Source organism: Asterias amurensis, chromosome 21 (assembly GCF_032118995.1).
Source record: "Asterias amurensis chromosome 21, ASM3211899v1".
NCBI classification, from domain to species: Eukaryota; Metazoa; Echinodermata; class Asteroidea; order Forcipulatida; family Asteriidae; genus Asterias; species Asterias amurensis.
The window spans coordinates 6,340,737-6,364,537 of record NC_092668.1 but is presented as its reverse complement, the minus strand read 5'-3'; the positions used below and the strand labels follow the sequence as shown (position 1 = coordinate 6,364,537).

The 23,801-nt window shown below is 40.9% G+C and overlaps 1 protein-coding gene across 5 annotated transcripts in view; it reads right to left on the bottom strand.

Annotated features, from left to right (window-relative positions):
• The window catches only part of LOC139952806 (WD repeat and FYVE domain-containing protein 3-like), a 99,790-nt gene that overhangs the window by 53,358 nt on the left and 22,631 nt on the right, over positions 1-23,801 (bottom strand). For all 5 annotated transcript variants that reach the window (XM_071952035.1, XM_071952038.1, XM_071952036.1 and 2 more), the window contains exons 4-21: positions 21,810-22,093; positions 20,704-20,896; positions 17,779-17,965; positions 16,948-17,114; positions 13,731-13,786; positions 13,174-13,418; positions 12,553-12,725; positions 11,845-11,946; positions 10,930-11,123; positions 10,085-10,223; positions 8,976-9,076; positions 7,771-7,919; positions 5,231-5,317; positions 4,542-4,812; positions 3,039-3,253; positions 2,082-2,539; positions 637-858; positions 109-269 (exon numbers count right to left, since the gene is read on the bottom strand). In XM_071952035.1, coding sequence (XP_071808136.1) covers positions 109-269; positions 637-858; positions 2,082-2,539; positions 3,039-3,253; positions 4,542-4,812; positions 5,231-5,317; positions 7,771-7,919; positions 8,976-9,076; positions 10,085-10,223; positions 10,930-11,123; positions 11,845-11,946; positions 12,553-12,725; positions 13,174-13,418; positions 13,731-13,786; positions 16,948-17,114; positions 17,779-17,965; positions 20,704-20,896; positions 21,810-22,093 — 3,404 coding nt within the window. The remainder of the gene's footprint in view (positions 1-108; positions 270-636; positions 859-2,081; positions 2,540-3,038; positions 3,254-4,541; positions 4,813-5,230; positions 5,318-7,770; positions 7,920-8,975; positions 9,077-10,084; positions 10,224-10,929; positions 11,124-11,844; positions 11,947-12,552; positions 12,726-13,173; positions 13,419-13,730; positions 13,787-16,947; positions 17,115-17,778; positions 17,966-20,703; positions 20,897-21,809; positions 22,094-23,801) is intronic.

The following is a 23,801-nucleotide window of genomic DNA, read 5'->3' as shown; positions in this document are numbered from 1 at the left end:
CCTCTAGCCACCGGGCTTGCTTGGTGGTCTAGTGGTGAGACATCTGGCTCTAGCAATCTTAATAAAATTCAAATTCAAAATTCAAAATAAGAATGGTCTCAATGTTACCTTATGTGAGTGTATATGAGTGCCGTCTACATACAGAGAGACTGAGCTGTTCTTGAGTACTGCTTTGTTGAACACTACGCCGAGGTGATGCCATTTGCCTTCTTGGGCGAGCTCTGGGCAGAAAACCCGCACAGCTGAGGGGTCATTATTTGGCTTGTCATCTGTTGGTTCAGTAAGAGAGAAAGAACAAGATCAGTTTAAAGGCACTGGACACTATTGGTAATTGTCAAAGACCAGTCTTCTTACTTGGTGTATCTCAACATATGCATAAAATAACAAACCTGTGAAAATTTGAACTCAATTGGTTGTGAAGTTAAGAGAGAATATAACGGAAGCGGGGAATTCCGCGCTTACAGAAGTGTTCTGCTTGTTTACATGCATACTCAACATTATAACAGTTATTTTGTTCACACAACATAGCGCAGAAATTTGGCGCTTGTCCAGAAATTTGACGATTGCACATTTAGCAAAGAATAACAAGCAAAAAATTCGCCGATAAAAAGAGTCAAGAAACCACTGAACCGTCACCTGTTTTTGAAAGAGATTCCTCAGCCGTGTTGATGACCAGTTTGCGATCGGGTCCAGCGATACTGATCCTGAGACATGTGGAGTGATTGTCGGTACTGATAACATTCCTAACGAGGGTGAGTAGACGGACTTGATGGGACTTGGCTTCGGAGGCACAGTAACGATCAACGCAGAACCAGATGGAATACGTCAAGCCTGACTGGGGAGGGAACGGCCTCTCACCTTCAATGCAGGGAACGAAAACAAATAATGGTTGGCAAATAAACAGATCTTCATACAAAAACTAGTGTATAAAAATTGTTACCTTAAATGTTCTAGCCAATTCTTTACTTAAAAAAAAATATAGGGACACCGCCAATATAGGGCTAGATAGCTCAGTTGGTAGAGCGCCGGCACGTTAATCCGGAGGTCGTTGGTTCGAATCCCACTCTAGTCAATTCTTTGTTCAACCCCAAAAATCATTTACAAATTTCCCTTGTGGTTTATATTGATATCTGAAACAAAAAGTCGCATCCCCTTAAGGTGATCCCCTAGCTGCCGCTTCCCAGGTTGTATCGTAATTTGGGTGTGATCCCTGGCTACACGGCAGTTAACGGTTGTATTGCTTCTGACTGGCACCCCCGAACAAAGATATTGACAAAATAGGGACACCGCCAATATAGGGCTAGATAGCTCAGTTGGTAGAGCGCCCGCACGTTAATCCGGAGGTCGTTGGTTCGAATCCCACTCTAGTCAATTCTTTGTTCAACCCCAAAAATCATTTAAAAAAAAATATATCAACGTTTAATGAGAAATTGATTTTAAAAACCCAGGACAATTCTCGAAAACTAACAAAACACACAGCGGGCATTGTGTAAGTTGCCCGTATCAAAACTGTCACTTTCTGAAAACTGAAAGTGTCTGAGGGTCGCATTAGCACTCATACCCATATAAACTGCCCCTATGCAAACTGTCACTTTGTAAAAAAAGAGTCAGAGGGTCTTCTTGCCTTGTACACGCATACATTTAAGCACTCTACTTAGATTTTATAAAAAGTTGTTCACTTTATGTGCAAAACTAATCATATTTTAGGATTAAGATTTAGTATAAAGAAAGATGATTATATTTGCAGTCTAAATAGTGACTAAACAAATTTTCAGAAAAATTAAACTTCTATGAATAGAACGCCACTTCGTGAAACCTTCCACGATGGGATAGGCTGTTGAAAATAAACCTGAACTGTGAGCGCAATAGCGTGTAAGCTTGTGAGCATGAAAGCTTGCGAGCATGAAGCTTCCTTACATAGATTCATCTTTGGTTTAAAAAGCCCTACTCTGCAATCTGGGGCCTTCTGTATGGTTTTTACTTTCATGTTTTTATAAAATTGAGCGGGAGGGATGGAAAAAATGCATTTCCAATTACAAACAAAGAAATCACATTCCTGAGTAATAAAAGGAGAATTGTACCTGTTCCGACGCCACTGATGTTAGCCGAGTCTGCAGTAGCTGCTATGCCAACATTGACTACAGTCTGAGATGGTGTAGACTGCGGAGCAATACTCGGTAAGTACAGACACCCGAAACCTTCAGCGCTCATATCAAACTCAACAAACGCCGGTGTCACCGATGTGCTGTTCAGACGAACGTCCCGCGGAGTTGTCATGGAAACCAAACATTTTACCCGCGTCAGTGGGACAACGTTTCCCTGTGTTGTGCACAGGTTGCACAGACACTTGGTTGAGAGTTCGGATATTGCGCTGTTCGTGTCAGAGAAATCCGGCGATGTGGCGTAGCCGGGCTGGTCTGGAGTCAGGATCGGCGTTATTGCACTGAGAGGTACGTCCAGGTAAGTACTTTGGCTTGAAGAGTTTGGGCAATCGTCGAGGGGTTTGCAGTTGAGGGGACAACCGAGCCTCAAGAAATCCCTGAGTAGAGAGATACAAAACACAGGATTAAATAAAATACGCTGGAAGATCTAAGGGCACTTTAGTAATTGTCAAACACCAGTCTCCTCACTTGGTGTATATCCCAACATATGCATAAAATAAAAAATCTAAGAAAATTTGGACTCAATTTCAAAAAGCTTGTAAGCACAACAACTTGCTAAGCAAAGAAAAGTATTGCTTAACAGAAACAGTTATCGTGTAGGCCTACATGTATAGCCTACCAGCTTAAAAAATTAGAAAACATGTAATTTGTTTGTGCTCGGAGGGGTAACAATTTTTTTCTTTTGAAATTCCTACCTACCTACCCTATTTTGGGGGGCCCGTTACGCCAACACAATTTTTTGTTTATGCCTAACTATCGTAGTTGCTTAGCAAAGTGTTATGTCACAATACAAATCACTATGGTGATACGGACAGTTTGTCTAACACTGGATTTTATTGCTTTGTGAAACTGAGTCCAGGACAACTTTTAACCTACCTGAGATCTTTGGGTTCTAGCGCCTGCGAGGCAAGCCTCTCAAGCATGTGTTGAAGGTTCCCATGCAGAGGGTGCTCCTCGTCAGCGAGGGCAGCAGATGCAAGATGAAGGAGTCTCTGCGGTAAACCGTTCTCACACATTACCTGCTGGTTGCGTTCGCTCTTGACCAGGTCTTGGATTACGTCAGCGATGTGCATTTGAAGTCGGAGGGCAAGCTGGGACAAAAATAAATCAGTCAAAGTTCAATTTTGTTAAAAGGAGGTACACCTTTGGTAATTGTCAAAGACCAGTCTTCTCACTTGGAGTATCCCAACATAAACATAAAATAACAAGCCTGTGAAAATTTGGGCTCAATTGATCATCGAAATTGCGAGAAAATTATGAAAGAAAAAACACCCTTGTTGGACGGATTTGTGTGCTTTCAGATAGGAATAAAAGACTTCTACATGTAGCTAGATGTCTTTTAATATTTGAGTGAGAAATTACCTCTTTCTCTAAGACTACACTACATTTACTTCAGAGGGAGTCGTTTCCCACAATGTTTTATACTATCAACAGCTCTCCAATGCTCGTTACCAAGTCAATTTTAAGTTGTAATTTGTTTTGAGTAATTACCAAACGTGTACCTTCCCTTTAAATACCCCAAAAATGAACATCCTGTAAGGTACATTTACAAACTATCATTAAACTCTAAAAAAAAATGTCCTGAACATTTCCTAGTACATTGAACAACCATTTAACTGTGAGTGAGGAACTGAACACAGAACTAGGCCCAATTTCATGGAGCTGCTTAAGCAGACAATTCTGCTTACAAATTAAGTACAAATTTGCAGTATACCAGTCAAACATCATGCATCTCAAATGTTATTTTGACTGGTAACTTTATTCTGACAAGCACTTTGTTGTTCTCAGCTACTTTTTGTGGACCCTAATTTTATAGAGCTGCTTAAGCACAAAAAGTAGCTTAGCATAACATAATTACGCTTACTAGAATAAGCGTAACAGCCCAACTACCATGACACAAGTAAAAATTTGTGACTAGTATCTTTCTCGTTTCTGCTTGGCAGAAATTGTTTAAAGACACTGGACACTACTGGTAATTGTCAAAGATCAGTCTTCTCACATGGTGTATCTCAACATATGCATAAAATAACAAACCTATGAAAATTTGAGCTCAACTGGTCGGCGAAGTTGCGTGATGACTATGAAAGAAAAAACACCCTTGTCACACGAAGTTGTGTGCTTTCGAGACCTCAAAATCTAATTCTGAGGTCTCAAAAATCAAATTAAAGAAAAATTACTTTTTTCTCAAAAACTACGTTACTTCAGAGGGAGCCGTTTCTCACAATGTTTTTATACTATCAACCTCTCCCCATTACTCGTTACCAAGTGCTAATAATTATTTTGAGTAATTACGAATAGTGTCCACTGCCTTTAAGCAGTTTTCTCTGCTTAAGCAGCCTTATGAATTTGGGCCCTGGTGTTAAACACAAAGCCATGTACCTTTCTGTTTTTCTCACACTGTAGAGACGGCATCAAATCCAGCATGGTTAGAACTGCTCCTGGGTGAACGATGGTCGGATGGTTTGGGGGTGGGGGAGCGTGTGGTGTCAGAGGAGACGACACATGGGGTGGTGGACCCCTTGACGGGCGGGGTGATAACCTCGTGGAGTGTGGATTCAATGGGGAGGAGGGAGGGGTGGGTAGGGGAGGGAAGGAATCATGGACATGATGACTGGAAGCTGGCGAGTTGATGGGCGTCTGTGCGGATTTGCTATAAATTTAGGAAAGAGGAAGAACATTGGTTAGCCGAAAATGCCACCTTCCAAAAAGCCCTGTGCATACTTCCTGCGAATACGACAAAAATTTTGACTTTACAAACTCGCAACAACATTCGCAACAGTCGAACTGTTTTCAACTTGTGCGAAACATACACTGCAAAAAAAGCCATGTGTTGTTAAAATTTGCATTTGCAGGAAGCATGAACTGACTTTAGCTGTTTCATGCGCTGACTGGTCGCTACTTTCTAGTCACCAGTTTAAATCCCCTCAGAAAAACAGTTGCCCTGCCTGCAGTCTTGTCGTAGTTCACCCGAAATTGGAGCCCTAGGTTTAAATTTCCTCCCCAACAACAGAACAATTCTCTTTTTATAAAACAGCAAATTATGAAAACAAATTTTCTTGAATACATACCTGCTGAATGCGTCTATGGCAGTGTCGTATAGACATCTTAGTAATAAACACGCCGATTTCAAGATGTCTGGGATACCCTCTTGACTTCTACAAAGATGAAAAAAGAAAATAAATCATTTAAGTTTGAAATGATTTGGGGTTGAACGAAGAAAAGTTTACTTGAGCAGAATGTAAAACTTTGCATGGGGGAAGTATAACTAAGAGAGGTTTGCTGTAACACAGTGTGAATATCTCTTTTGAGTAGTGTTGAAAAAGAACTGGTGTTGGTTCTCAAAAGATCATCCAGATGAATGCACATGTACCAGCGCTCTACCAACTGAGCTAACTAGCCCTATGTTCGCAGTTTCCCTATTGTGTCAATCTTTGTTCGGGGTGCCAGTCAGAAGCCATATAAAACAGTTAACTGCAGTGTAGCCAGGATCACACCAAAGTTTACGATACAACATGGGATGCGACAGCATTGTTCAACACCATATCATTTAAAATGTCAACCAAAATAACATGAGAACAAAAGTGTGTTTTTATTTTAGAAGTTGGGGTGCTATGTTAACATAGGAAATATTGGAATTAATTTCATATACAGACAGGATCTTTACTTTGACCTATTCCTGTGAATGGAAGTAGCAGAGATGCCAACATTGAACTTTAAAAAAGAGTAGCATCTCCCAAAAGTTAAGGGCGAGCGTGGCTTGGGCTCCCAAAACCGATCTTTCTATTACTCTCTACAATGCTAATTAGCTCATTTTCAGGCATTGTCGTGAAATAACAATTACCTCTGTATGCACCACCAGAACAGCTACAAATGTTTATAATGGCCAGTGAACAAAAAATCTGGGAAAAAAAAAAAATCCCCCATCTTCTGACTTTGTTTTAAAAAAAAAAAAACATAACAAAGGGTGGCCTTACTTAAATGTTTTTGATTTAATGGTCAGAAATGCAACAACAAGCTATTGGGAGAGAGAAAAAAAAGAAGAAAAAAAAAACGTGTCCGGATTTTGGGCAAAAAATACGTGTCCGTATTTTGGGCATTGTCTGGAAATCGGCGCTACAATTACTAGTAAAAAAACATGGAAACTGTCTAGCTTAGATCTCACAGGCCACTCAGTTGAAGGTATTTTTGTTCAGAAGGTCTCCTTTTTTGTCGCCATTATTTCTTACTTTTTGTGCCAAGCTTCGATGAAGTACATGTACAGACAGCGTGGGCACAATAATAGTGGATACATGAGGAATGAGGTGACTGTGACACGTTAGCTCACACACAACCTCATTCCCCACGCACGTGTGCACTATTCCCCATGGTGTAATAGAGATCAATGGGTACGATCTTGCAGCAATGCACTAGCGTAAAAATACTCATCCGGCCAGCCAGCAGGGGATCAGAGGGCACGCAACAATCATTACGTCGAGACACGTATACTGTTCGAGTGAATTCGCCGCTGTTATTCAACACTGCGTTCTAAAATTAAAAGTGTTTTTTCTTTTCTGTTACAATTATTTGGATATTTTTCTTAATTTTTATTTCCACTTAATAGTTCATTCGTTGTTTGCATGTATCGTATTTAATAAAATTATATTGGGCGGCTTGTTTAGCGTGTTTTATTGAGTATTATCGTAGCGTCGTAGTCACGGCTCGAAATCGTATTTGCTACGCCCAAATCGTGTATGTTGGTATCTCTGAAGTAGGTCAAACTTTGCTGCCCCTTGCAACCGCTATGGGTGTTGTGGTACAAGCCGCATGTGGCCCCTATGGTCTTTAAAGACACTGGACACTATTGGTAATTGTCAAAGACCAGTCTTCTCACTTGGTGCATCTCAACATACATGTATGCACAAAATATAAAATCTGTGAAAATTTCAACTCGATTGGTCATTGAAGTTGCGTGATGCCTATGTAAGAAAAACCATGTTTATCACAAGAAGTTGTGTGGTTTCAGATAATTCTGAGGTCTTGAAATCCAATTTGTGGAAAATTCCTTCTTTCTTGTACATTACGTTACTTCCGACGGAGCAGTTTCTCACAATGTTTTATACATCAACAACTCTCCACTGCTCGTTACCAAGTAAGTTTTTATGCTAACAATTATTTTGAGTATTTACCTATAGTGCCCGCTGCCTTTAAAGATCCTATGTCAGATTTTTGGCCGATTTGGCCCAAACATTTTTATTTAAAATTCAATAGGTATTTTGAGGGGGGTCGAGAAAGTTACAAGCTTTCATTTGAGCCATTGCTCGAAAAAGTCTGCCAATTATTAGTAGCAGTGAAATAAAGTGCTCAAAATTAATTTTTGTCGGGATCCTGACAATATATTACGTGACCAATTCTTATGTGTTTTATAAGAAACGCTTTAAATTTTTGTCATGGTTCCTGACCATTAAAAGTAAAAGTTAAACTTTTTTTCGTGGGTGATACTCTTTGAAATACCATTCACTCAAAAAAATCTATTTTTTAATGTTTGGGGCCAAAATTCTGACATAGCTACTTTAAAACGTTAGGGACTTTCAAGTCCTTGTTTGGAGGAAGACAGAGAACCACTACTCACCCATCGATATCAAATAAGTTATGGAATGGCAACGTGCTCGATGATCCGTCGTTAGTAACTGACTGAAAGTGAGAATGGGGCAGCAACTCTGTGGCATCACTCAAACAACCGAGACGTCTTATATCATCAGTCAAGCTCTCATAACGAATCTTTAAAAAAACAAGAATATTTACAAGCAGGGATGAGATTGACAAAATTGAAAGTCCTGAAAATTATCCTCATGCCTGAGATAAAAGATAATAATAATAATAATAATAATAATAATAATAATAATAATAATAATAATAATAGTAATGGGTTCTCATATTATTGCACATATTTTCCTGCTAGTTAAGCAGAGCTACGCTTTTAAATACAAGACCTATTCCTTTATAGCACCATGTGATGGTTTACAAGCTGCTGTGGCGCAATCTATAGCCATACAAAATACAGCCAATCAAACCAGGAACACCAGGGCGAACACCGGAACTGTATGACTTTAGACCCAATCCAAAAGACGCAGCAATGGTTAAGTGTCTTGCTAAACGAAACGAGTATGGGTTCCAATCCAAAGGAAACACATGCAGCAATAACGGTTGAGTGCCTTGCCTTAGGACACAAGTTTTAAGACAGGGACTTGCACCCACAATTTGCTGATCAGAAACACCAGAGCTTGAGTCTTAAAATACAGTAAATCAAACCAGGAACACCAGGGCGAACACGTGGCCTCCGGCATTACGCCCCATCCAAAAGACGCAGCAATGGTTTTAAGTGGCTTGCTTAAGGAAACGAGTACAGATTCCCATCCAAAAGACGCAGCGATAAAGGTTAAGTGTCTTGCATAAGGACACAAGTGTCGAGACCGGGACTCCAACTCACACTCTGCTGATCAGAAACACCAGAGCTTGAGTATAAAATAGTTAATCAAACCAGGAACACCAGGGCGAACACGGGACCTCCGGCTTTATGCCCCATCCAAAAGACGCAGCAATGGTTTTAAGTGGCTTGCTTAAGGAAATGAGTATGGATTCCCATCCAAAAGACACAGCGATAAAGGGTGTCTTGCTTAAGGACACAAGTGCCGGGACCGAGCCTCGAACCCACATCCTGCTGATCAGAAACACCAAAGCTTGAGTCTTGTTTACTTATCCGCTTGGCCACAGCACGCCATGCCAAATAAAAGCAACAACTATTTCCAGTGTTTATGGAAAGAAACAATACCTTACCTCTGAGGCAAAGAATTTTGCATTGGCTGGTTCCTGTCTCATGGCTGCTGCAAGCGTCTGGAACATGACGTGGATGAAGGTAAAAATCTGCTCTCTGGAAGCTGAACAAAGAGGAAGAAAACTATCAGGTAAAGTAATGTTTTGGGGTATTTTTTGCGACAAAGGTGGAAATTTGTTTGAATGTGCTATCCTGGAAGCCAAATACATGTAAGAGGTAAATCAATGCTATGTTTTTTTGTGTAGGTGGAATTTCTTTGACAGAGGGTTGGTAGCACCATCCTCAACTCCGAAGAGATATATGAGGCAAATCTGTTTGTTGTTTTTGTTTTGTGAAGGTGGAACTTTGTCAACAGGTTGGTAGCACTGTCCGTCCTTGTGGCAAAACGTGAGCTCTTCTTTTGGTAGTCCAATGTTTTGGGAATTTTTTGTAAAAGGATATTTTTTGGACAGAGGGTTTGCGGCTGAATCGTTGAATCCATAGAAATTTATGAGGTTAGTGGTTCCAAGGTGTTTTTTTTCCTTTTTCAGGGGGGAGTTGAGGTGGGAATTTATTTTGACGGAGGGTTAGCAAAGCCATCCTGGAATACTTAAAAATGTATGCCAGTCAGGTCTGTTAAGTATTTTAATTCAATTTTTTAGTCAGACAATGTTTTGTTTTTTTTAAATTTCAAGGTGAACCTACAGCTTATCGCCCTTCAGAAGGATGAAGTAGTAATGGTTTTAGTGTCTTGCCTAAGAAGACAGATGTCTAGACCAGGGCCAGATTCCATACAGCTTCCTAAGCCAAAAATAGTGCTTAACATCAATCTGCTAAGCAAAAGTAAGCAGGATACCAGTCACAGATTGTATATATGTGACATGCTATTTTGGCTGGTACCTTGATTTTGGTAAGCATAATTTTGGTGTGCTTACATACTTTTTGTGCTTAAGCAGCTCTATGAAAATGGGCCCAGAACTCAAACCCACACTCTGTGGATCAGAATAACCAGAGATTAGGTCCACTGCACTTGACCACATAAAAGTCTTCTGTCACAGCTTACACCGCAAGGCACCCACGACTGAAAGACTTCTACGCAAATCTTAGACTTTTTACACTGAATATAACTTACCAGTATCCCATGGAGATTTCAGGTATTCACTCAAGCTTCCTTCCATGCTAACCAGCACCGTAGTAACATAAACAAACCCTCCAACCTTGCGGAATACCGTCCGTGAGCGGTGACTGTCCCTCAAAACGTTCAACAGCGACTGTGGACATAAACAGAAAGGAAATGAAGATGATTCCTGCACTTTTTGTCTCATACAAAGTCTACAGCAAAAGGTAACTTTGCATGAAACAATTAACAACAAAGCTTAATTCACATCAAAGGAATAAAATGGGGATAATATGCCGGGGGCATGTCCAAGAGGGAGATCTTTGGACGGTCCCTTTTCACAGTATTGCGCGTGCTCATACCTACACGCGCAATACTGAGCGTGCAAGAGCACACTCAGCTGCCGCCGTTATGTTTGATGCCGCCAGCTTCTCAAAAGTCTCCTATTGGTGGCTACCACTACGGCTAAGGCTCAGTTTGGATCACCATGTCATCATGCAGTAAAATATAAGAAGTCATGAGCAACGCCCTTAGTTATAGTTGTAGCCGTAGCCCTAGCCGATTTTTCGAAGATGGCCTTTTTCCTTCAAAGCAATTTTGTTACTGGCCTCGTTTTTTTTTTATATGCAAGTTCGCCCTGAACAAGGCTAAAAGTCTTAAGGAAGTAAAACTATCTAATAAAAAAAAGCTCAGAGGAGTTTTCTTTTTCGAATAGAGAGAAACATGCACCAGGCATGGAGTTCCAAACAGATGCAGTACGTGGAATAAAGCTATTGTGATAGCTCTAATTTGTTTTACATCTCAGCAAAGCAAATCAAGAGTGTATGGGTGAGAAAAGGGCAGAAAAACTGATAGAATACCTGTAATATATCCGTCTTTAGCTGCAACTGATTGGGCGGAGTGGAATTCATTAACCCTAGTAACGTCCCCATGTCGTCTTCACCGTCCCTGCTGAGTACCAGCTGCTGTACGATAGCCAACGCATGTTGTCTGCACTGGATGTAGGGAACCAGATTGTGCGAGCACCGGGCACCGCCGCACTCACGGAACACAGCTGTAAAAAAAAAAAAAAAAAGGAGAGAAAATACGTTGTAACATCAGACCTGGGGCCGATTTTACAAAGATATAAGATTAATCATAACTGCAAATACATCGTAGTTGCTAAGTAAAACATGATGTCACAATACAAATCACTATGGTGAAACTGAAAACTTGTCTTGCGATGAATGTTATTGCTTTGTGAAATCGGCCCCAGGACCCAATTTCATGGAGCTGCTTATGCACAAAAGCTAGCTAAGCACAACAAAATTGTGCTTACCAGAATAAGGTTACCAGCCAAAATACCATGTCACATGTACAATTTGTGGCTGGTGTCCTGCTCATTTCTGCTAAGCAGCAACAATTGTAAGGGAAATTCTGTTTTAGCAGCTACCAGGTCTTCAATTCTCCACATAACCCTTTCTAGTCATGCTCAAAGAGCGCCCTCGTTGAGGTCAAACGATTACCTACCGTTGCTTGACCTTGGTGTAAGGTGTCTGTATGGCCACAAAGCCAACTCTAAATTTACCTGATGGAAAACAACCCCCCCCCCCCCCCCCCGACATCAGACCTTTGAACCCTGATGACTCGGCTTCCTCTCAGTGAAATTTATTGTACGCAAGAGTCCATCGCCAGGAAAGCAAAGTGTTCATCCTGCTCTTCATTTCTGACACAAACCTTGCATGACCCACTGAGAGACTAACCTCTGACCCTTGACCTCTGTTCTGCATACTTACTAGCGTTATCTCCATTTTCATGTAGCAACAATGTTAAACAGTCCATCACAAGGAATGCTAGATTTTGGTCCTGCTCTGGTATATCGACTTCTGGTACAGAACCTGAAGGAAAGAAAAGAAATATCTTGACTTTTTTTTCTTCAACTAATTAAATATTTCTAACCCTGACTCTGCCTTACCCTGACTTTCACCTCAGTGGAACCCAGTTTTAAAATCCCTCCTCGAAGAAACCTTGCTCATGTTGCCTGTGGATTGGTTATTCAGTCCCTACCTGATAACTTGGCTTTTCTTTACCCATAAAAATAATTACTATGTCTTTTATTGACCCTTTGCACGCACATCACATGCGGCGACTGTGCCACGCTCACCATTTTGGTGGTCAATAGGTATAAACGCAGCGTCGCTTAAAATGCTCACTTCACTAGATAACGCAGTGACATTGCCCACCAGTATGGCGTTACTCGATGATGACATCAGGTGAATTGGGTCAATAGCACATTTTACAACAACTGTCTTCAGATGCTTTTAACAATAAAAGGCTTCAGGCCTCAAGTCTTTTAATATTTGTGTGAGAAATAACCTCTTTCTCAACGATACGTCACAATGTTTTATACTATCAACAGCTCTCCAATGCTTGATACCAAGTAAGTTTTTCTGCTAACAATTATTTTAAGGAACTATAAATAGTGTCCAGTGCCTTCAACTTACATATATCCTCTTTGTTGTCAGGCAGATTATCTTTGAGAGATGCGGCGTATCGATGAAGACACGTCACCATGACTTCAAGAAGCCCGACCTCTCTGTAGACATCCTTGTACACGACGCTGTGCCTTAAAATTCTCAGTAGACACTTGATGGCTCTGATTAAGCAATCTATCGCACTGAAAAAAGGGAAAGGTACATTTCTCATTGAGTCAGGGGTGAGAGGTACTAATGATACAAAAAGATCTGAAACTTAATTCCAAACTTTTGTAGGAAACTTTAACGATGGCAGTTGCACCTTTAAGAAGCCCAGCAGAAGAAAAAGTCCAATGGGAATACTGCTTTAGTTGTACCACCTGGGGGAAGTGGCCTGAGTTTTCATAAGAGCAAGGGCCCAATCTCATAAAGCTGCTTTGAAAAGCAGACAAAAATTGCTTAACATTTTTCTGCCGAGCAGATACGAGCAGGATACCATGCCAGTCACAAATCATACACATGAATGGTAGTTTGGCTGGTAACCTTATTCTAGTAAGCAAATAGTTGTTGCGCTTAGCGCCTTTTCTCTGGTTAAGCAGCTCTATGAAATTGGGCCCTTGTCACAGGGGACAATTAACCATGCTTTCTTACCTCCCTGCCTTGATGAGTAAGCTCACACTGATCAGCTCCTTGTAAGGAACAAAGTTGAGATTAAAGACGACAAACTCCAACAACTCAAAGATCTTGAGCTGGATGTCCGGTGACTTGGTCGTCGCTCGGTCGATGAACTGTGACAGGGTGTGCTGTGGCTCCAAGATGAAGTAGTTGGCGTTGTCGGAGTTGTAGATGTTTGTGATGACCTCGAGGATAACGCCGCATAGCTGTATTGTGTTGGCCTGGAAAACAAGATGGGTTTTGTGATTGAAATTGGGCTCCAATTAATCTTTAAATTAGTTGAGTTCTCCCACAAATAACAAAAAAACAATATTTCAATTTCAATATTTCATCTTGAGTTCAGTGTTTTCACAACCTATCATGTTCCTGCCGATGCTAGAAAATGTTTGTATCAGCTAAGGAACGTGTTCAATATACATGATGACATGTACATTGTATGCAGCTAGGTATACATGCAAAGTTTATCAAGCACCGAGTGCAATCTGTTCACACTTTTAAGAGTTATGAATCAAAGTTTTCTTCAAAATGCTTACCTTTAAGAAGATGGTCTGTAGTACTTGGAATGCCTGAAGATTTCTCACACTGTTACCTGAAAAAGTTTGTAAAAAAAAAAATGGCATTTTGTCACTTCCAACGCTCTCTGAAACTTGGACAACCATGTATATCAATCATATAAAATAATCGTATAAATAACACTGGAGTGCACATAGATAGCGCATAAATATCCACCAATGCATATCTCAATAGCTATCACACAAACTGTCTCCGAATCATACTGGGAATAAAACGTCTGGACATGCTGAACAGGGTTACTAACACCACGTTGTACAACCTCAGCCACCAAAGTGCATTGACTCAGACCATCCAAAAACGACAACTCAGATGGGTCGGACACGTCCTGCGGAAACCCACCAACGAGCCACTCAACATTACGCTCTGTACTCCCCATCGCATGGCCAACACAAACAAGGTCGTCAGCGCCTGCTGTACCCTGAGTACATTGGAAGATTAGTCTCCCCGGATTTTCTGCTCTCCCCGCTTGAGATTCGGAGAAAAGCACAAGACAGAAGAGAATGGGAAAAGCTTGTGTCCGCCAGCTGTGCAGCCGACTGATGATGATCCACCAATGAGGTGCTCAAGGAGCTTGAAAAAAACTTTTTAACATTTTGAAGTTTATGAATTATGAGACCCATTTATATAGCACCTTTTAAGGCTTTACAAGATGCTGGGGTGCACTCAACAGCCACTGCAAGAAACACACTTCTGTTCGCGATCAAGGTACAACTGGGTTCTTTTACGTGCGTTTCACATTACACAAATCCTACGGCTTTATGTCCCGACGGAAGATCAAAGCAATAATGGTTGGGTAGGGACACAAACATCAAGACCGGGACTCGAACCCACACTCTTCTGATCAGAAACACAAGAGTCCTCTGCGCTTGAGCACTCGGCAATGACACACCACCAACATACAAATCTAACACTTAAGTCAGTCGGTACATGTAGGTCGAAAATATTATGTGGTTTCCCATTGAAGTTACGACTTTTTGATGCATTTTTTTGATTGAAAGTCTAATCTTGCTGATCACAAGGAAAGACACAAGGTTGTAGCTACCACGGTCGGAGCCGGTCGGCTATCACCGGCCCCAGCTTTTGCCGACCAGGATCCAACAAAAAATATCAAACTCCGACCGGCATAAATTTATGTAAAACTGTTTTAAATGCCATTGAAATAAGTGAAAAATAAAGTAAACAATCCTGTAAAACTCCTAATTAGGTGTGTATTTTATTTCTGTAAAAACAATCAAAACAATTTTCTCTCCAAAACCGCGATGTTCTCCGTGATTGTTGCTTAAAAATAAGCCGCTTGAATGCTGCGAGTTCATGGAGTACTAAAAAAAGCACGCACAATCTCCGGCGTGCGTGTAGTATCCATGATGCACAAAACCACATGGTAATACTCACACGGTCGCCCACTGGTTCATGCAGCGTGCACAGCACATAACACACACAGTCCGAAATCCATCTTAACCAAGATTCCGCACGCTGTGATTGGCCATTGATGGCTGTTAATAAATCCATATTCATGATCTTCTTGGCTAGCCTTCTTCACAACACACGCTCACGAACGGAGTAAAGAATTGGCGAACGTTGTGCATCACGCCTGCAGACTGTATGCACAATGCACAGCCTTGGAGGAGTTCTAGTAACATGGACAACTTCTGCCAACAGAGGGGCGTTGCGGGCCAAAGTTCATTGAATTATTTCTCAATGTGTGTTGTTGACCGATCGTTGATTCACGAAGATTTTGTTGCAAACGGAGATCAGAACATGTTCAAAACAAACAATTCTCAAACAACAAGTTCATTCAAATGGTTGTTGATAATTTAGGGCATAAATTAAGAGATAAAGTCGTCCAATTTTAGGAACTTCACTTCCGTGTTTTTTTTAAATATTTTTTTTAGTTTCAATTTTTTGTTATACCATACATGCAGCAGGCTAGTGAAAAAAACCTGCGGGCGATCAAGAATTTTGGTTGACTCGCCCGGCGGGCGGTTGAAAACAAAGTTATTCTGATGGGCGGACCATGTTGGTGGAGTCGTCGAAGTTGCATTAAATTTTTATTTCGAATTTTATTTAGATGATTTTTCTGTCTATTAATACTTGTTGGAAAAAAAATGAAAAGACAAGAATCAATTTTTGAGTTTATTGAATGCACTTCGTTGAGAAATTGTCAATGAATACAACTCAGTGAAACATGGCTTTTCTATTTTACTAATGTGCTCCTTTTTGAAATGGAATAGTCTAGATTTTGCGGCAGCGATCGGACATGTGTCCCGTCATCCTGTGTTTCTGAACTTGTCTCTCCACTCTGCATTGCCTTCTGATGAATATATGCAACTGCAAGCTTTTCAATTGATAAATTCAACACTCAAAAACTCTGCCTAGTAGTCTACCTACCCTATTTTGAGATGGGATTTAAATCGTAAACAGAATATTAATTTTATTTATTTTACCCTAACATTTTACTTTAAAACTTAATAAGTATTTATTTTCTATGGCTCCCTGGACATGTTTTTTCCTTTGACAATGGCTATGTCAAGGCACAAATAGGCAAGAGAGAGCCTGGGGAACCCATCAAAGCTTTAAACAAAACCTAAAAATCTTCAGCTTCCAAAGACGCTGCCCCTGTTGATCCCACCAGGTTGTGAGGCGCTACGCTGCCCCTACATGTTCACCCACCCTCTCGACTATGCTCTCGACAAAATTAGCCGGCATCCAATTTGCCCTAGCTAATGTACAACCTTGCAAAGACATATTTGGCTGGTGATTTTAACCATATCCGACTGGTGGTAAATTAGCGGTTCAAAACAGTAGGGACTCTCTTCGCTGATCGGATAAGTGATCCAGAGCGTGCTCATAGACTGTTCTGTTGAAATGGCAAAACATTCCATTGGAACGTTAAAAATACTTGTGTAGGATTGCTCCTGTCCTTTAGCACAATGATAGGGTCCAGCAGAACATTCTGGCAGTCCAATGGATCATATGTGTGTCCAGAATAAAGAATTTGCATAAAAAGTGTTTTGAGACACTCTCTAAACAAGAAGTGGCTTGTGGCCTCGAGTTCTGGCTGATGACAGAAACCAAATGAGCAACAACATCTAGCTTTTAATGAAAGCCAAAATCTGGCTGGTGGCCATCAGAATTTGGCTGGCAGCCATCAAGGTTCTGAATGGCTGGTAAACTCACCAATGCCGCTTGGCTGTGGTAGTGTGAAGCCTGGTAGTTGGAATGGTGCTTCGTAGACGGCCGAGTTTGGCCTCAACTCGTTATACCCACACTGAGTTAACGATGAGATCAATAAGACGAGGTTCCTTAACGAGTCAATGGATTCCTGATCGCCCATGGATTCCAATCTGGGAGGAAGAAAACTCAAGTTAACTATTGAGAAGAAGATACTGAAGTATGTATGGGTTCCTAATTGGTCATTGATTCTAACTTGGGATGAGATTATACTTTGCATTTTGAGAGATGTCAGAGTTGGATGTGGCTCTGGTACATGTAAGAACACTGCAACTGCCTTCACTTCAATTGTGCCGTCAGCCAACAACAAATTCAATAACTTTGACTCAACCGGCCTCCAACACTTCAATACAATGCTTTTTACAATACCTTCTGTCACTTCTAGCTGCGATTCTTCAAATTACTTCTTGAAATAAATCTTGTCATCTTCAATCAAGTTTTCATCTTCACTTACTTTAAGTTGATATTATCATTGGATTTGAGGCATTGCATGGTGAGGTAACATATCTACTTGCCGGGTAGATTATGTTCCTTTTAGAGCTTATCTTTCTTAATATTCTACTACCACAAAGTAGACTTTTGAAACTCAGGAGACTTCTCCGTTCTGAAAAGAACTGTCCTACTCTTTAATTACTATCTTGGGGGAAAGTAGAACATTGGCCAGGACTACTACTTTAGCTCAAGTGGATCGAGGGGACGTCTCGTTATTAGCTTCACTAACTTCTAATTGGTCTCAATGTTCGACTAGCTTGCTCTAGTCATCGTCAAAAGACTTACTTTAAGACAAAGTCCGCAAGGAAGATGTAGCCTTGGCAAGACCTGAACTCATCCAGAAGGACCCTGGACTTATCGCTAGAATCCTTGAGGAAGCAGAAGACTGTGAAGCACATCTCGACTTTCTCCAAGGGGGTCAGCTCCTGGACCTGCTGCATGTTGTCCACGCAGAGGGCAAGGCATCCTTTGTCTGGAAGGAGAGATTGGAGGAGGGGGTGAGGTAAGTGGGTGGATTAAAAAAAATGGAATCTCCCTTCTGGGATTGATCTTGTGGATATACCCTGAGGAAACTTCTGTAGCTAATGTATTGGGCAAGCATTTTTCATTGTCTAGTTTGATCAAGTCCATAGTGTGACGTCACAGTGCTGTTTTTATTCATATGCACTTAGGGGCTCAGCATTTTTGCTGTGACACTGATTAAAAGGCACTGGACACTACTGGTAGTTACTCAAAACAATTAATGGCATAAAAACTTACTTGGTAACAAGCAATGGAGAATATAAGCGTAAGAAACAGCTCCCTCTGAAGTGGTTTTTTAGAAAGAGATAATTTCTTACTCAAATAATAAAAGACTTCAGCTGAAGCCTTTAACATACATATACACATATGAAAGCACTAAAATTTGTGCGAGAAGGGTGTTTTTTCCAGTCATTATTCTCTTGCAAAATCGATGAACAATCGAGTCCAAATTTCCACAGATTCATCATTTTATTCATAATATGTTGGGATACATGTACACCAAGTGAGAATACTGGTCTTTGACAATTACCCAAACATGTCCCAGTGCCTTTAAGAATTTTAAATAAAACAATGGCCGGGAGATACTAAAGGTGGTGATAACGATATCGTTCTTATCACTTTAGCTCCCGTCATCAACTATCCTAAAAGATCCCTCAGAGTTTTTGTTCCCTTTCCCCCTTGACGATGATTCATTATGTCGGGAGAGCAGCCCCTCAAGGGCAGCGAGGAGAGCGTGAATATGAGGGGAGGGGAACAAATCCGAGATGAGATAGGGATCGCCTCCGATGAAGGAAACTTATGGACGAAATGCCATTAGGGGATTTCTTCGATATAGCTCTTGGATCAGACCCCTGGGCGTTTGAGATTATTTTAAGCGGAAACAAATATGTCAGTGTTTTTTAATCCAGTCCCAGTTTCATTATCCAAAGATACTTCTCGGGCAAATAGTAAATAACAAATGCACGCTCCTAGAATGAACTATTTTTATCCTGATACCCTTATGCAGCTCATAAGGAACCATATCATTGCATTTTCAAGCGATTTAAAAAAAAAAAAAATATTCTCACAGTGAATACATATTGCAACAAAGCTCATGAGGAAGAAAATCTATGAATAAATTAACAATGCTGCATGTGTCAAGCAAGCGAGTATGTTAACAACTTCCAAACACATTCAAAGTATAAATATTTAAACCTCAAATAGTTATCCCACCCCCCAAAAAAATAATAATAATAATAATAATATAATAATTATTAAAAAAAAATTAAAAGAAAAAAAAAAAAAAAAAAGAATTCATATCTGAAAAGACTGTGCAAGTCAAGAGGTTTTGTTGTACAAAGTAACTTGTCTAAAATGATTTGTTTACGGGACATCTAACTTTTACAGCATGCAAAAGGGACTATTTGATCAGTGGCCCGGGGGACATTGTTCACACAGTGTCTTGCACATGTGTTATCATCAACAAATGATGTGGAAATTATACGGCCACTGTTTTGCCTTCGTTGAGATTGCCTGGAACAAGTTGCCTGTAAACTACCGTGTGAACTGATCCTTAAGGCATATTGGAACAGGTGGTATCAGTAACAACTGCACAACTAATTTTTGTTTCATTTTGATTTCTGAGAAATCGTCAAGCATCACAAGGCCTGGCGGCCACTTCGAGGTCAGGGATACATACACTTAGGGCTGATTACCCAAATCAACTGGGGGCACGTTGCCATCTAGGTACATGTACTCCTGGGGCTGAAAAAGGGTTAACCTCTTCACAGCTCATCATAAGGATGAACAATACCGTGTACAGTAGGCATAGTGTATCATCCAAATTGTTTCCTTAACAAAATGGAGGGGCACCAAGGCAAAGGCATTTCTGTTTAATTCCAGGCCTGCTTTTTTAGTGACTAGCCAGCAGGACCAATAGACCGATCCATTAAGCTTCGCCTCATTGCGTATTGACCAATCGCAACCCATTGCACAACCAAAAGTCTGACACAAAAAGTCAGACATGCATGCGCGTATGCTTGGCACGCGTGGCACAGTTGTGCAGACATGTGCCGTGGGCGGAGCCTAATGGATCGGTGTATTAACTTGTCATGTCACTACTCCATCAGCTTATTCACTTGTCCATATTTCAAATGAAACAAAAATGCTCTCCAACACTAGACAAGCCCAAAGGACCACTTGGAGAGAATTTTGTCTGGTCTTCAGGTGTTTCAGCTGGCATTTGGCCCGTGGACCACTGATAAAGGCATTGGACACCTTTAGTAATTGTCAAAGACCAGTCTTCTCATCACTTGGTGTACATATATCTCAACATAGGCATAAAATAACAAACCTGTGGAAATTTGAACTCAATTGGTCGTCAAAGTTGCAAGAGAATAATGGAAGAAAATAACACCCTTGTCGCACAAGTTGTGTGCTTTTAGATGCTGAGGTCTCGAATTCAATTCAAATATTTTAGTGAGAAATTACTTCTTTCTCAAAAACTATGTTACATCAGAGGGAGCAGTTTCTCACAATGTTTTATACTATCAACACCTCTCCATTGCTCGATACAAGTAAGTTTTTCTGTTAACAATTATTTTGAGTAAGTACCAATAGTGTCCAGTGCCTTTAAAGGAAAAACGCTGCGAGACAGTTCTACAATATCAAGCTGCTGCTGGTATTATTTTTAAATGGTGAATGTCTTACTGTGAATATACTGCACGACGTCCTGCGTCAGTCCGTGTCTTGAGATGGTGGTCAAGACTTCGGCCGCTCCTTTCCTCCAGGGACTGTTGTGAGGAGGACACCAGCTTGTGATAGCACTGAAGAGGAGGGTGAGGTCATCTTTCTTGGCGAGCTCGTCCGCAGGGGCGGGGTAGTTGCACAGTTTCACAAGGAGCTAGAAGTGATGGGTATATATAAGAGAAGAGGGTTCAGGGATCTGATCAAGTTGGAAGAAAACCTAAACTATGATCGTAAAGTGTGAAAGCTTGCGAGCGTGAAAGCTTCCGAGTGAGAAGCCTGCTTACATACATTTATCTTTGGTTTTGAGAGCCCTACTCTGCAATCTGGGGTGTTCCATATGGTTTTATCTTCATGTTCTTATGAATTTGATAAGATAAGAGCACTGCTGTCGATTTCACCAAACTCTTCCTAACTTAGGATTAATCTTAGGACTTTAGGATGAGTTAAGTTCCGTATCTATAGACATTAGGACGCATTGAACCCATCCTAGAGATAGCGTTAATCTTAGCGTTTCGTGAAATCAGCTGCTGGTGTTTCTGTTCAGCAGAGTGTGGGTTCGAGTCCCGGAAGTGACTCCTGTGTCACTGAGCACAGGTGAAAGAGGACAATCTAAAGACACTTCTCCACCTGCACCAATCAGGGTTGTACAATGTAGCTAATGTAGACCAATTTTAGTGGAGGATTATAAATCTTTTTTTTCTTTCAAAGTCCATCAAGGGCGAGCAGATCAACAAAATTATTCATGCACATGTATAATTTAATGGGGCCATCATTGCTGTTTTAAGTGAAAGCTTTAGGCAAGATGCCAGGTTTCCAAACTGTTCGTGTTATGGGGCCACGCAATATGTTGACTGGCCTTTTGACTGTGTTTATTCTCTCTACCATTAGTTACTCCTTGTATAAGCTGTGTCTCGGATCAATTGGACAATATTTTGATTTATTCTAGGGCAAATCTGTGCTAAGCGGCACAGTGTATTTTGCTGAGAGTACTGGGCAAACATTGTGAGTCCTGGGCAGGCCATGCCCAGGCCATGCCCAGCACTGCCCAACGTGGCTACAACACTGACCTGCACAACATATTTATGGAGTAGCTCTCTCCTCTTGGTCGGAGTCAGCTCCCCTCCCCCTTCCTCCTTCTTCTCCTCCTCCTCCTTAGGAATCTCCGGAAGATCAAAGAAAAGATACAGACACTTGACCAACGTTGAGGGCAGGGCTGCCATCATCATCGTGTTGACGATGCTCTGACCGCCACCGGCGAGAAGGTTCAGGGTCGTGAGAAGCATCCAGCCGTTACTGCTCTCAGCCGTGGAGCGGATTTCAAGATACTCGGCGATGGAGCGACTTGCTGCTTCTGGAAAGGAGAGAGATTCAGAAGGATTAGGTGAGGTGGATTATCAGCGACTATATCCCCCCTGACCTACTAGAGAGGAGGTATTCTGCCAGCCGCCGCTGCTCTATATGCAGCTAAGATGTTGATCTTATTATCTTAAGACACTCAGCTGAGGAAAAACTAGGTGTATCGAAAAGGGGGAAAATATTAAAGATGTGAATATAACTAATTCAATGTATGTATACTGTATGCATACGAGGGGGTGTCTTAAGCCCGGTTCATACTTCCTGCGAATGTGAATGCGATGCAAATTTGGCGTAAATTTGACGCCACAACTCTGTTTTCGCTGCAATATTCGCAAGAGAGTTAAGCACAACTTAACTGCTGCCAATTATTCGTTGCGATTATGTGAAGTCAACATTTGTATCGCCTTCGCAGGTAGTATGAGCCGGCCTTAACCGTCAAAACCGAGGACTTTTACAAACGGGATCCAATCAATATAGAAGAACAAATAGAAGTCCTAGATGAAAGGGGCCGCCTAAAAATGACTTTACGTGAACTGGCGAAAGTACTCGGGAGAGTATACAGAGCTTTTAAAATACATATCGGTGTAAAGGTAAAACCGAGGCGACACTTTTCATCCCTAATGCCAATATTCCGTCTGTTCTGTCAGTATCTCTTCATGGGTTCCTTTCCGGTAATATTCCTGAAAACAATCTCTTTAAACTGCAATTTCTGTTTTAATTCAGAATCCTCAGAGAATTTTGATACCTCTGGAGACATTCTCAATTCTCGATTCATCGGATGACCTTTATCAAGATTTTTTCTGCTGAATGGGACAAGATGGAAGTCGTTTAAGAAGACCTCTACCTGGCATCAGAGAATCTCACAATCACTGTGATCCGGTCTCTACATTCTGTAAATGGTTCACCTAAGTAACCTTTACCAGGAATACTGAGTTTTAAAAACGTATCCAGGAAAACAAGAAATCTTCAGAAACTCCGATGTGAATCGAATCGCCAAAGGCTAAACAGTATTGTCCTAAACAGTATTGTCCAAGGCCCACGCTTCGTGTATCACAACTTCTATATAAAATAACAAACCTGTGAAAATTTAGGCTTAATCAATCATCGAAGTCGGGAGAAAATAACGGGAAAACCCACCCTTGTTTCCGCACGCTTTGCCGTGTCATGACATGTGTTTAAAATAAATCCGTAATTCTCGATATCAAGAATTGATATTGTTTTAATGTTTTCTCAAAAAGTAAAGCATTTCATGGAATAATATTTCAAGAGAACGTCTTTCACCATTACCTTCTGCAAACCCAGAAATTTATTTGTAAATCTGTGACTTTTTGATTTTTTTTTTTATGTACCGAAAGTGTCCAATGGCTCTAAGAGCTATGTTCTAAGAAAGCCTGATAAAGTACTAGTACATGTGTATCCACTGCACACATTATAACAATAACAATGATAATCAATGACTGATTTCCCTTGTTTAGCAGAGCAAAATGCCACACAAAAATTCTCAATTGAGTAATTACCAATAGTGTCCACTGTCTTAACACTTGAAGGTGGCAGTAGATTCCACTTCTCTGATAGCACACGGCAGCTTGTGCCAGAATTTAGGGGCAACAAACTATTTGTATATTATATGTCACTTCCAATGACTTCTGGTTTATGTGACAAATGAACACTTGAGACAAAAACCTGGTTTTTGTCAACACGGT